General features: G+C 36.0%; 3 protein-coding genes and 1 pseudogene across 6 annotated transcripts in view; 3 read left to right on the top strand and 1 right to left on the bottom strand.

Moving 5' to 3' along the window:
* On the top strand, positions 7-777 carry LOC104740513 (probable calcium-binding protein CML27). The gene has a single exon (XM_010461132.2). The coding sequence runs from the start codon at positions 16-18 to the stop codon at positions 523-525; it is 510 nt and encodes a 169-aa protein (XP_010459434.1). The 5' UTR covers positions 7-15; the 3' UTR covers positions 526-777.
* LOC104740509 lies at positions 1,768-3,632 on the top strand (annotated as a pseudogene).
* Positions 3,705-12,495, top strand: LOC104740510 (golgin candidate 2). Of its 2 annotated transcripts, XM_010461127.2 has the most exons (11): positions 3,705-3,909; positions 4,258-5,316; positions 5,618-5,728; positions 5,838-5,897; positions 6,082-6,139; positions 6,278-6,330; positions 6,423-6,515; positions 6,706-6,831; positions 6,911-6,958; positions 7,045-7,358; positions 12,429-12,495. In XM_010461127.2, the coding sequence occupies exons 1-11, from the start codon at positions 3,856-3,858 to the stop codon at positions 12,478-12,480; spliced, it is 2,028 nt and encodes a 675-aa protein (XP_010459429.1). In that variant the 5' UTR covers positions 3,705-3,855; the 3' UTR covers positions 12,481-12,495. The 2 variants fall into 2 exon arrangements, with proteins under 2 accessions (XP_010459429.1, XP_010459428.1); XM_010461126.2 differs by lacking the exon at positions 12,429-12,495 and having other exon boundaries at positions 3,706-3,909; positions 7,045-7,490.
* LOC104740511 overlaps positions 12,514-14,046 on the bottom strand; it is a 3,406-nt gene continuing 1,873 nt past the window's right edge. Inside the window, exons 1-7 of one of the 3 annotated variants that reach the window (XM_010461128.1) lie at positions 14,026-14,040; positions 13,823-13,904; positions 13,470-13,703; positions 13,234-13,362; positions 13,087-13,148; positions 12,883-13,002; positions 12,514-12,755 (exon numbers count right to left, since the gene is read on the bottom strand). In XM_010461128.1, the coding sequence (XP_010459430.1) occupies positions 12,710-12,755; positions 12,883-13,002; positions 13,087-13,148; positions 13,234-13,362; positions 13,470-13,703; positions 13,823-13,904; positions 14,026-14,030 (678 nt within the window). In that variant the 5' untranslated portion in view covers positions 14,031-14,040 and the 3' untranslated portion in view covers positions 12,514-12,709. Of the gene's footprint in view, positions 12,756-12,882; positions 13,003-13,086; positions 13,149-13,233; positions 13,363-13,469; positions 13,704-13,822; positions 13,905-14,025; positions 14,041-14,046 lie in introns of those variants that run through there. The other 2 variants (XM_010461129.1, XM_010461130.1) reach the window with 2 other exon arrangements.

Genomic DNA, 14,046 nt, shown 5'->3' with positions numbered 1-14,046 from the left:
ACAAAGAAAAAAAAAATGGCAAGCGCAAATCCAGAAACCGCCAAACCCACGCCTGCATCGGTGGACATGGCTAACCCAGAGGAGCTTAAGAAAGTCTTCGACCAGTTCGATTCCAACGGCGACGGCAAGATCTCGGTGCTCGAACTCGGCGGCGTGTTTAAGGCCATGGGGACTTCCTACACGGAGACGGAGCTCAACCGCGTTTTGGAGGAAGTCGACACAGATCGCGACGGTTTCATCAACCTGGACGAGTTCTCTACACTCTGCCGCTCGTCTTCCTCCGCCGCGGAGATCCGTGACGCCTTCGATCTATACGATCAGGACAAAAACGGACTGATCTCCGCCGCTGAGCTTCATCAGGTTCTTAACCGCCTTGGGATGTCTTGCTCTGTCGAAGACTGTACTCGTATGATCGGACCTGTGGATGCTGACGGCGACGGGAATGTCAATTTCGAAGAGTTTCAGAAGATGATGACCTCTTCCTCCCTCATCAACAACGGATCTGCTAATGGAGGTTCGGCTTAGGGTTTTTTGTTTTTGTTTTTCTTTTTATATCGATCTGGATTCTCTGAGAAATGGAATTTCAAATTGGGAACAATAATAATAGGTACTCGTTTAAAAAAAAATGTGATAAATCATCATCAATCTAACTTCAATATGAGTTTGTTTCATACTTTAGATGGTGGAGATTTTATTTTTAAGTAGATCTGCTGCATATTCTGGATATATCATCGTTGCTCTCTCTCTTTGTTCAAGCAAATCTGGTTTCTAAATTCATTTACTCGTCTTGCATTCTCGATTCTCTCTGAGTCGGTTTATATTTGGCATAGAAACGAAATCACTGTCTTGAATACATCAAACCTTTAGCTTCCGAGAGAAACTCATGACTTTCCAAATGGTCAACGGACGCGTTCTGGGTATTGGAAAAAAAACAAAGAAATAACTGATTCTCTCGTATGTGCCTTTACTTTTACTGTTTGGGGACCATCCGTTATAGTAACATTAAAAGTTTTTAAGCCGAGGATCTGGTTCCAATGAATTTACTAGTATACTCCTCTCCTACTACGAACCAACGTAATGAACGCTGAATTGACGCGCAGATTGATACAGAGAGTAGTAGTAGTATATTCGTATCCATGTCCTATTAAGGCTATTTCCGGGTGTAGTAATCAAAGTGTATTAGGAAACAAATGTGATTACCTTAAATATAAGGCAAGCAACTAGTCCTCGTGAAAAAGACAACCCCAGTTTGCAAAAGATATATAGAGATGGAATCCTATGGTGGTGTGTTGGTGTACATTGGAAAAAAGAAGACGTTTACGTCTACGAATCGTATTCCACTCTTCCTCTTTGGAGTAAAGAATAAAATGGACTTCCATTTGTTCGTTCACTCGTTCTCTATGGAAGAAGAACTTTTTTGACTTGTTTTTGAAAGAGTCGGGCCTATTAAAAGCCCATCTTAGGCCCTAAGTTTATTTTATCTGTAATTGTGTTTACAAGTCATAACCTAACCGTGGGTGAGTTTGGTAATTGTCAAAACTCATACGTAACGACTACTACTTTGAAAAACATGCATGATTGAGCTTTATGACTTGAATCTGAGAATACAGTTATACATATATATATAAAATCTATTTCATAATACGTTACAACTTCATCCTTTGTTAACCTAATAGTAACAAAACAACTTGTTGAAATGAATAGATAGCACAATATTTTTTTAATCAGCAGATAAAATAAATTTCGTTGACAAACAAACACACTATATAACAAATTATCTTGGATTGTGTTATGTACAATCTCTGTCACGCCTCTTTTATCCTTGTCCTTTGCTCGTTTCATTTTCCTATTTTCTATACTACTTTTCTCAAAAGGTATTTCGTCCTCAAATAACTCTTCCAAGAAAAGAAGAAAACAATAAAACTATATATATCTTGTCGCGATCATATGACATTATATGCATAGTTTATACATGATTTCAATAAAACAGAGGCACATATATACTTGATGGAAAGACTTTCTCGAGAGGTTTCTATACAATAAAACAAAACCTTTCTCTTCGGATATCTATTATATCGATCGATCCTTTGTTGAATTACTTACATAAAACTCTGATTAAAGCGGAGCACCTTAGAACATGGCGGAGGAATCGTACGACGAAGAGTGCGACTACCTATTCAAGGCTGTTCTCATAGGAGACTCGGCCGTCGGGAAATCAAACCTCTTGTCGAGATTCTCGAGAGATGAGTTTCGGTTAGACTCTAAACCAACCATCGGAGTAGACTTTGCTTACAGGAATGTTCGCGTTGCTGATAAGACCATCAAAGCTCAGATATGGGACACCGCAGGCCAAGAAAGGTAACAGAATTCAACCTCGGTTATAATACTATAACTCTATAAGAGTATAAGGGACTTGCAGTTGATGTATGAAGATATGATCAAAATTTATGTATTTACCGTAAGAATATAATATTGTTGCACATAAGAAAACGTAAGCTTAATGTAAACGAAATTCTTAAGTTTACGTCCATTAATCGAGTTTCCATTGACCATGAACAAAAGTATCCTTTAATTTGGTAAACAACAAAAAATAAATAATGAAATATAGGATTGGGATGATGATTAGGATAATAGATCACGCACAGAAGAAAATAATGAAAATCTTGATAAGCAATCGATGTCACGCGGACCTAATCTTAGTTAAATGTCGCGACCTTTTCTTCTTTTTGTTTTTCTTATTAAATTTATTTTTATTTCGACAAATCTTATCTTATATTGACAATTGTGAGACTCTATAAGAGTTTTGTGTGTGTTTTACTTATCTTATACCCTGTTTCTTTTTCTTTTTTTTGAATGGGAGGAAATTAATAAGATTTAGAGCGATAACGAGTTCGTATTACCGTGGAGCCTTGGGAGCTTTACTAATCTACGACATCACAAGGCGAACCACTTTTGAAAACATTAAAAAATGGTTGTCGGAGCTCAGAGGCTTCTCTAATCCGGACACCATCATTGTCCTCGTCGGTAACAAATCCGATCTCCGGCAGTCTAGAGAAGTTGAAGAAGAAGAGGGTCAGACTCTATTTTCTCGAAACGTCGGCTCTAGAGAACCAAAACGTCGAAGAAGCGTTTCTAAGCATGATCGGACGGATACATGAGGTTTTGACTCAGAAGATCGCTTTAGACAATAGACCCAACGGTGACGGTACGGTCATTCCCGCGGGTACAGAGATTGTGAATATTCATGAAGTTACCGCCACTAGACCGTTGAGTACTTCACTCTCAAGTTGTTGTTACAACAAGTAAATAAAACTGATTACCTATTTTTTTTTTTCTTTCAATATTGTTTTGAAATTATCAGTGATGTTAAAAATTAAGAATTGTTGAAATGTTGGCTTGGCTAGACTTTTGTCTTATACATTTTATGATTTTAATGACAATAACCACAAAACGTAACTATGATCCATATTTTGGTTTGGATTATTTATTTTTTTGGAATTACGGTTTTTATAAAAGTAGTTATCAAGCTAAAACAACTGTTCACTGTTCAGTAACACTTGGAATAAAATGAACCAAAGACAAAATGAATAGTGAACCGGAAAACAAAACCGGATTCGGCTGGGTTTTAGTTGTGGAGTCTCTTTCGGCGTTTGCTAAAATTAACCACGTCACCGAAACGTCACCGTAGCTTACATTACACCTTCCTCTGATGCTTTTGATTTCATCTTCGTCTTCTTCGTTGTTGTTCTCTCTGATGCGAGTGCTGCAAATCGGGAAAATCAGTTGGGGGTAACAAAACGGTGTCGTATGGGTCTTTAGTCGTATCCCTTTTCTAAAGAGCAGTGAAGAAAAAAAATGGCGAATTGGATCTCGTCGAAGCTCAAAGCCGCCGAAACGATTCTTCAACAGGTGAGAGAGTGATATGTCGAATCTCATTTTCGTTTTGAATAGATTTAAGTATGAAAATGATCGGATTTGGAAGTCGTCTGGGTTCTAGTCTAATCTTGATCCCCACGTTTTGAATGTAGAGATGTTTCATTGAAATTGATGTGATTCAGGCTCTGGTTAATCTAAATCATCTTGAAATGTTATTGTTACATCATCTGGGTCATTGCATTGCATCGATTTCTGCTTATACTAGCTCAGATTCTTGCGTTTCTTTGTCCAATTTGTTACTCGAGAGTCTAAATCTAATTGAGCTCATTACCATAAAATTTGTGCTAATTGGGGATTATGTAAACTGTGCTTTTTTTTCAGCTCGATCAGCAGGCAGCAGATTCTCTACGAAAGGATGAGAAGTCTGAGACCCATGACGAGGTCTTTGAGACCTCTCCAAAATCTGGAAGCAGTCCTGTTTCTTTGAAAGATCAGCTGAGGAAGAAGACATATGAAGGTGGTAGTGATTCTGGCGGTGGATCTCAGAGAAACTCAGTTGAGCAAAAACCACCTAGCTACTTGAGTAGTGGCAAAAAATTACGCAAACCAGATCAATCCCAAGAAAAGACAAGTTCACCGTCACAGGGTTTGACACAGGATAAAACTAATAAACTCACTGACAATGACTGGACAGAACTCCTGAGTTCTCCAAGTCAGGTGACCAGCACTTCTAAGCCTCGTACTCCCGGTGGAACATCTGTGACTCGGGGATTGAAGAAGGATGGAAAAAGGCATGGCAATGTGGGGAGAAATCCTTTGGTATCTGATGGTGGAAAGAAGAGTGAGAAGAGTAGTATCGCTAATGTGGTCGATTCTAGAGGGAGGCCACAAAAACAGCCGAATAAGGAACCTAGCGACAAGGAAGTGTCTAGCCCTTCTGATGCTGACATGGAAAGTAGAAATGCTCCTCGGGATATGTTTGTTAAGTCAACTCGTAAAGAGAGTGAGAAGGATGTCAGTGCTCAGCCACCTCCCCTGGATGACTCCTCGAGATCGGCCCATGAGACTCTCCCTAAGGAAACATTACCAAGTGTCGGAAAAAAGGATGGTCGTGAGCCCAGAAGAAGTGCTGTATGGGGAAAGCAGCTGAGGGAAGAAGTCTCACAGAGCAATGTTTCTGACCGTCTAAAGAGGAAAGATTCTTCCTTGTCAAGTGATGAATCTGAATCCGATTATGAGTCTGATTCGAGCACAGACTCTGAGAGAGAGCGTCAGAGGGAGGAGCGTAGGAGGAGACGAGAGAAAATCTTCGCTGAAAAAATTGCAACAAAAGCTGTAGCGGTCATCAAAGAGCGAGAGAATATGGTAGCAAGACTTGAAGGTGAAAAACAGAGTTTAGAGAAAATAGTCGAGGAACGAGCTAAACAACAGGCACAAGAGGTAGCAATTTTTCCAAGTTTTTTGGCTTGCAATGATGAAGGTTTAGACAATTAAGACTGCACTTTGACTTTAATCATGTTTCAGCTGACAAAAATGCAAACATGCATATTACTTATTCCGATTAAGAATTGACATGCTCATAATTGTTGACACTAGCAAAACACTAGTTGTACTCTTAGAGTCTGAACTGCAAAGCTCGCTATGCATATGATAGAAGCTGCTGAGGACATCCATAATATGATTTGACAGTTGTATTACTCAAGCTAAATGAACTATGCTGTGTTTGTCCTCTTTCGATTAGGCTGCAGAGTTGCAAACAAACATGATGGAAACGCTGGAAGCTGCTGACCTTGAAAAACAAAAGCATAACAACACAAGAATGGAAGTTCTCACACGTTTGGCCGGATTGGAGGTATTAACCGCGTAATTTGTTTGGTGACAGTTCAAAGTGCTCTTAGTATTACCTTATAATGGTCAGATCTGTTTTCCTGATTTACATATAAAAAAATGGAATGTTATAGGCTGCAAACGCGGAACTTACTAGATCGCTTGCTGCTGGGCAGAAGAAACTTGAGACTCAGGTATAGAGATTAAATCATCTAGTTATTTTGTTTATTGGTAATGTTCAGCGTTCTTACTAAAAGATGTCGATCTTCTGACGCTAAGGATGTTTTGATCAATACCTAATTGTTGAGTCAAAGTTTTAGAGCCAATTTATAAAATCTGCATTTATTAACTAATCTCTTTCCTTTCTGATGTGACCAGATAGAGCAGGTAGCAGTACTCCGACAACAAGTTGAGCTTAAAGAGTCTACTCTGGAAGGTATGGGTTCTTTCTTTGAGAAATTATACAGTTAGGCACCTCTCTTATAAAAAGCTTCTTCTACTTCGCATGATTTTTTTTTACTGCTCTTATTAATCACTTCTCTATTTTGCTGAAGAACTTGTCTTTATCATGTAGAACTGAAGCGGAATACTTTTCGTATTGGGGAAAGTGGATCAGTCCTAAAACAGGTGACTTGGTACTTCTTTTCTTTCTGTTTCCTTTTCTTTAATCTTTGTCTCTTTGGTCTGAAAACCATGCTGCTTATATGTGGGATGTGTAGTTAGATACTTCTAGGGGAGACATCTTCGAACACCAGATGCTTGAAGCAGAGATTTCTTTGCTGACTGATAAAATCGGGCGGTTACAAGATAAGGTTAGCTAACATAATTGTCTGGTTGACTTATGCTTCAGGTTTTCTTATGGAACGATTATTCCTATTATTAGGTATATGCAGCTGTATAATTTTTCATTAAAGACTGGAAGATCCATCTATCGTGATACAGAGGTCAAGATTACATATTTGAAGCTCATTCCTTTTTTGCTTGATTCCTTGTTAAATTTAGGCAACTAAACTGGAAGCAGACATAGAAATGATGAGAAAGGATCTCGAAGAACCAACTGAAGTGGAAATTGAACTGAAGCGAAGACTCAACCAGCTTACTGACCACCTTATTCAAAAACAATCCCAGGTATTAATAACACTTAAGAGTTAAGATAGAGACATTTTGACAAAAAAAAATTTCCAAATTGTCTTGCCAACTTTACCAGGTCGAAGCGCTTTCCTCAGAGAAAGCAACCATATCGTTTAGAATCGAGGTACATTGATGAATCTCACCAACCTGTTTGCTCCCAAAACAAAGATATTTTCTTCCATACCCGATCCAATTTGGATTCTTTGCCAGGCTGTATCAAGGCTTATAGAAGAAAACAAAGGTATGTCTGCAATTGAAGCCGCATCCCAAGATCTTGAAGCAGGAGAGTGGGAACTCTCAGGATCAACGTTTAAACCAGCTCTCCAAGATAAAATCCGGTCAGGCAAGAAACATTTGGGATGGCTAGTGATGCAACTAAATGCTATATTCGTCTCGGGAACCGTATTCTTGCGTAGAAACCCGACCGCCAAAATCTGGGCTGTGCTCTATCTTGTTTGCCTTCATCTCTGGGTATTATACATCTTACTTTCTCATTCTGATACTTCTTCTTCAGGTGAACTTAGATCAGGTGCCGTGATTTCCTTAGAGAACTTCAGTAACAGTTCACATCAATAGTTTTTTCCATAGAGAACGTGTCATTTGAATCATATGTAATTTTCCTTGCAACATTTGTTTGGAGCTTGGTTTGAATCTTATTGTATTCACTAGGCATGGGCATAAAAACCGTACCGGAATACCCAACCCGGAACCCGACCCAAAAAACCGGGTTCGGGTTGAGTACGGGTTTGCCTATAAAACTCTATTGGGTTCTATTTTCTAATACCCGTGGGTTCGGGTTAAGGTCGGATAATACCCGGTACCCCTTTGGGTACCCATTAAACCCGAACATATAAACATATTTATAATATTTATCATTAATATAATGCAATTACCCCAAAATTATGATTATAATTTTAAATATTTCATTTAGTTTTATACCTAAATATCAAAAAAATTTCAAAATAATTATATTTTTTCGGGTACCCGGTAGTTCGGGTACTAATCGGGTTCTAAAATTTGTAATCCAAACCGACCCGAACCCGATAGTACCCAAACCGAACCGAACCCATATATCTAAAAATACCCAATGAATTCTATTTTTATAAACCCGTTTACCCGAGCCCGAATGGATAATACCCGAACACGAACGGGTTACCCGAATGCCCAGCCAGTGGCGGAGGGAGAGAAGGATCATGTGTGTCATATGACACCCATGATTTTTTTTTTTCTTTTTCATATTAGCTTTTGTTAAAATAAGTAATTTACCCTTGTTGAAGAAACATATTGTTTTATTGACACCCCTCTCAAATTTTATTGACACCCATGAATCAGTTTTCTGGCTCCGCCATTGTGCCCAGCCCTAGTATTCACAATCAATGTATCAATTACTTTTCACAAGTATTCAAACACGAACGAGAATCTATACAAAAAAGAGAGTTTGATCATGAAGGTACGTAGAAACTAGGAGCTTCTTCTAATTCATAGAATACCAATATGTGAATCGACAGAAGTTTCTTCAAACGATACTAACCTCACCGAAGTAGTTTGGATGGCGTGAATACTTCCATATACCAACATCACACCATCTTCCTTTGTTTTCTTGACAGTTCTTGAATGAAAGCTTTTGTTGATCAGCTATAGTTTCAATCAAGAACCCTGCAACCCACATTGTCCAACCTATAACATCTGCGGACTGAAACAATCTTCCACCGTTGCTTGCATTAACAAAGGTAACAGGTAGATTAACTGTCCAAACCCACACGGCCTGGTAGGGGAAAAAAAGAACAAAAACCCACATAGTGTTAGATCACAAGAATCCAACTTGGCTGAGCTATTTTCTTCTTCTCTATTTTCAAAAGATGAAAAACCAAAGTTTGTAGCTGACCTGAAAAGTCCAAAAGACTAGCGTTAGGATGGAATAAATACATCAGACGACAGACATGACTAGAAAACTTCATTAACTGTTATATTTATCATGTAGAACTGAAGCGGAATACTTTTCATATTGGGGAAAGTGGACCAATTCTAAAACAAGTGACTGGGGTATTCTTTTCTTTCTGTTTCGTTTTCTTCAATCTTTGTCTATTTGGTCTGAAAATCATGCAGCTTATGTGTAAGAATGTTTAGGTTTTCAATACACTTTCTTATTTCACTTCTAAATTGCATTATCATCTTTTGGTAAAACATATATTATAGATCCGCATTAAGAATGGGAATCTCACGGCGAAGGAGGTGAAAGAGTTCATAGTTTTGAACCCTGTCATGAACCGGCTTTTGGTCAAAGAGAACATGAACAACAAGTGGAACATGTGTGTCTTTTACTAATTTGAACATTTTATCTCTTTCTCATTTTCGATTTATCTATTCCTATCCCTTCAATTGAATTTTTTGGGTTCTACACTATGTAACTGAGACATGGATGACCAAAAGCTAGATAACTGCCTGAAAATGACCAAACAACATAACGGTAACATGAAGAGGTTTAGCAAATTCGTGAACTATTTTATTTTGTGTGTTTTATATAGGCATGCCACATGTGTACATAAAATATACATATTATTTTTTTGCTTTGATAACGTCTCCTTTAAGCCACTCACAGAACATATGATTTATGGTACGAAAGGTAAGGTATAATTTGAGAAACTCATCTTCAATATAATATTATTAATTTTTATGTAATTTCATATTGTTAATTTAATTTTATTTGAATACTTATTTTGTTATTTTGTTTTGAATATAATCAAAAATTATTAAAAAAAATTTAAACATGTTAAATTACTTACTAAATATATTAAATTTTATGAATTAGTTATATTTTATACCATATATCAAATTATCACTTATAAAATTAAGAATACTAATATAGTTGGTTTTACAATACTAATATATATTTTTCAACTCTCATAATTAGTTTAATCATATTAATATTTTTATTAATCAACAAATATTAATTTAAAATAATATGAAAATATAATTTAAAATTATGCATTATGGAACTTGTTAGATTGCTAATTTCTTTTAGGATGCACGAAAAAAAAATATAGCTAAATTTATTTTAAAGTTTATAAAAGAATAAAAAATAACAACAAATAAACTATTTAATTAAGATTTTAAATTTTTGTAGATTTAGTTAAATGCAGGTAGCTTATAAAATTTTTGTAGAGAAAAAAGTTAATGAAGAAGACCTATAATTCAAAATTAATTACTTACTCTGAGAAGTGTGGTGTTGGACAAAGGAGCAATGACCAATATCTCTGCCCACCTTTGCAGCTCATCTCGAGTCATCTGCAGTTAGAACATCGGGGGTTATATCAATGTCCAGATACGGAACCACATCCTCCGTGGCCACCAATCTGACGTGAGACCAATCTTTCATTGAGCGGTAGAAGGCATAAACATTTGCGGCAGCAGCACATGCGGTCACTAGCTAAGAGAAGGACACGAGGTCTTGTGTGATATGCCAAGAGATGCTGATGTAAAGACGAGGCGGTAGGAAAGTAGGAGGAGATATTTTCGAAAGCAATAGATTTGCCAAGTTGTGGCGATTCCGGAACCTCGATAAGAGAATGCGGCGCCGGCATGTCATCGGGCTTTTTGCGTTTATAACGATCCCACAACTCTCCAACCGCTTCAACAACTTTATCAAACAGCCCATCAATTGCTACTCTCTTCCAGAGCCGGACTTGAACACATTATTTTGAAACATTTGAATGGCCCCCACCTTAACGGGTCTCACTTTTCTATTTTGGTTTTATATATATAAGAAAAATAATATATTTGTTGAATAAATCTTGTAAAAAATATCAAAAATGTTCTAGAAAATGTTTTAAAACTTATTTTCACTAAAAAAATATGTTTACAATATTTCTTCGAAACTTATTTGACAGTAATATGTTTTTAAAACAACAACTATAATAAAAAATTGATTCCTTTTTACTTTATACTTTTAAATTATGTAAAAATTATTATCAGCAAAAAAAATCCGAGCTATAGGATTCCAAATTTCATTGGTCCGGCTCTGCCCTCTTCCACGCCATCTCTGTTACACACGCACACACGTTGCACACATCAAATGAACTGCCAAGTTGCCGAGGGGAACAAGTAAACATGCTGGAGACTCATATGTAGATGAGAGTAGGAAAATAGCTAGTATAATATATATATATATATAGGAGTGTTGATGCATGTCTATGATGATCAATGGAGGAAGGAACGAGTCAGTCTTGAAACGTATACATGACTACTACTGGTCAGCCAAGTACATATATATGGGCTTGATTGGAACCACATATATTATAGCATTAGCATTATGCAGCATAAGCATTAAGCTGCATAAGCTGTATGCTCTGATTAATATAACACATTTACTTGATTGGTATAACACTAGAGTATTAAATATTATATTTATATTAAATATATGATATTTATTAAAAATATATAATTTAAATGTGTTTCATTAAAAAAAATAATTATCACTCATTGCTATATGATTTTTAAAAAATATATTTTAGTTTTAATCAATTTTATAAATTGTTATATATATATATATATAAATGTGTAATTTAATAATTTTTCATTATATATATTTATAATGTTACACATTAATTACAAATAATTAATATATATTATAATTTTTTATAAAAGTTTATATCTATATTTACATTTTTAATTTCAATAACTTTTTAAAATATATATAATATAACACATTAAACTAAAATAAAACAAAAATATATATTATAAACGTTATATCCACATTAATATTTTAATGTATTAAATAAATTATTATATTATTTTTAATAATAACATTAAGTAGTTTCTCATATATATTATCTTATAACAAATAAATTTATCTTTTATAAAATCATAATGTTCTATTTTTACAAAATAAATTAATTATTTAAAATTAATTTAATATATATTTAAATTTGATTTCTAAATGCTTGGGAAATGCTTCAAATGAGAGCATATAGGAAGAGAGCATATGAGAGCATTTGTAGCTTCTAAATGCTCCCTTATATGCTCTCCTAATAAATGTTGATTGGATGATAAAATTAAAAAAGCTTCTTCATATGCTCTTCCAATCAAGGCCATATATATATATATATATATGTGTGTTAGAAAAGATCCCTAGATTAAACAAAGTTGCAGGAACATTCTCATATATATATAATCCCATCAGACACACAAATGAAGGATCCGTTCGGTGAGTCCATATACATTATAAAACAAAAAAAAACCCTAATTGTAAACAGACACCAAATTTAAACCTTGAGCCGATGAGAAAGATCCAAGTTATATTCTTGTTTCGCAAGAAAGAGGCATTGACAAGGCAACATAAACTCAAACCGGCAAATATGATATCAAGATATTAAGATTGCCAGTTACGACATGAATCTAACGAACTTAGGGTTAAGAAAAAGTTAAAATCAGAAATTAAAGGAAGCCAAGATACGAAGGCATTAGCGGAAGGATCGATGATCGACATTGGCGTATGAAGAACATAACTAAATGCAAATCAGTGACGACGCATATTCCTTTGGAATCCACATCTTACTTTCTTCTCATTCTGATACTTCTTCTTCAGGTGAACTTAGATCAGGTGCCGTGATTTCCTTAGAGAACTTCAGTAACAGTTCACATCGATAGTGCTTCCATAGAGAACGTTTCTTTTGAATCATATGTAATTTTCCTTCCAACATTTTTTTAAGCTTGGTTTGAATCTTATTGTATTCACAATCAATGTATCATTTACTTTTCACATGTATTCAAAGACAAACGAGAATCTATACAAAAAAAAAAGAGAGTTTGATCATGAAGGTAGAACTAGGAGATGGACAAAAATTACAATAGCCATCTCTCTCTCTCTCTCTCTCTCTCAGTCAATACTTTTCTGGCTCTTCTTATTCGAGTTTCCTCTATCCCTTGCGCGTAAAAAGAATGAAAATAACTCATTAGGTTCATGACACAGACTTTGTAGGATTACAAGGAGATTGAAGCCAAATAAATGACAAATATGCTGTGAAATCATTCATATTTCAAGGGACTCACCAGACTGTAGTAGTTTCTTGAGGGAGATTCCGGCTGTACAATGGAAACTCAAAGAGAAAGACAGTCTTGCACCATTTAGGTAAGTACCCATACACTCCTCGCGGTAACAGAATCAGAGGGCTGTAAACCAGTATCCAATTGAAAGAGGGACTTAAGCTTATACTCGAGGGCCAATAACGGGGTTTAAAGAGCTTTGTATTATACCTAGTTGTCTTCTTATAGTGTCTATAAGCTCCCAAGTTACCATACTTTTTGTCCGCAGATTCCTGCATTTATACACAACAAGAATGTTGTTTCTGCTGTGTAACAGAATGTGCAAGAGTGGAAAGAGAGAGGAGAGATAGAGAGAACCTCGAGTAATGGTATGCCGCTAACGAAGAAAAGTAGCAAAGTGAGAAAGAGTGGTCCAACTATGACAAGGTACTCAACACCTTTAAGCACAGGCAATGCAGCCACATATATCCCCCACCAGAGTAACATCTGATTTTACAATCACACCCATCAATTAGTTCTTTTTTTCGGAGCTTCTTCTAATTCATAGAATACCAATATGTGAATCGACAGAAGTTTCTTCAAACGATACTAACCTCACCGAAGTAGTTTGGATGGCGAGAATACTTCCATATACCAACATCACACCATCTTCCTTTGTTTTCTTGACAGTTCTTGAATGAAAGCTTTTGTTGATCAGCTATAGTTTCAATCAAGAACCCTGCAACCCACATTGTCCAACCTATAACATCTGCGGGCTGAAACAATCTTCCACCGTTGCTTGCATTAACAAAGGTAACGGGTAGACTAACTGTCCAAACCCACACAGCCTGGCAGGAAAGAAAAAAGAACAAAAACCCACATGGTCTTAGATAACAAGACTCAAACTTAACTGAGCTACTCTCTACTCTATCTTCAAAACATGAAAAAACCAAAGTACATAGCTGACCTGAAAAGTCCAAAAGACTACAAGTTTCCCAATATTTCCACGCATTTCATCAAAGCGTCGATCTTCACCCCATTGCAAGATTCTACTCAACGTTAGGATGGAATAAATACATCAGCCATGACAAGAAAAACTTCATTAACTGTTTCTCTCACACAATATTTTTGTAGATTCATATGGATTCTAGGCGGTGTCAAGGTGCAAACCTCATTAGGAGAAACAGTCCC

Source organism: Camelina sativa, chromosome 14 (genome assembly GCF_000633955.1).
Source record: "Camelina sativa cultivar DH55 chromosome 14, Cs, whole genome shotgun sequence".
Taxonomy (NCBI): domain Eukaryota; kingdom Viridiplantae; phylum Streptophyta; class Magnoliopsida; order Brassicales; family Brassicaceae; genus Camelina; species Camelina sativa.
The sequence above is the reverse complement of the archived record's forward strand: the minus strand, read 5'-3'. Positions and strand labels throughout refer to the sequence as shown.

Excerpts from the sequence above, each read along its gene's own strand:
- LOC104740510 (XM_010461127.2), top strand. The coding sequence starts at position 3,856 with ATGGCGAATTGGATCTCGTCGAAGCTCAAAGCCGCCGAAACGATTCTT. Across the intron at positions 6,516-6,705 it reads TCGGGCGGTTACAAGATAAG|GCAACTAAACTGGAAGCAGA; the intron begins GTTAGCTAACAT and ends TGTTAAATTTAG. Across the intron at positions 6,832-6,910 it reads TTATTCAAAAACAATCCCAG|GTCGAAGCGCTTTCCTCAGA; the intron begins GTATTAATAACA and ends CAACTTTACCAG.
- LOC104740513 (XM_010461132.2), top strand. The coding sequence starts at position 16 with ATGGCAAGCGCAAATCCAGAAACCGCCAAACCCACGCCTGCATCGGTG.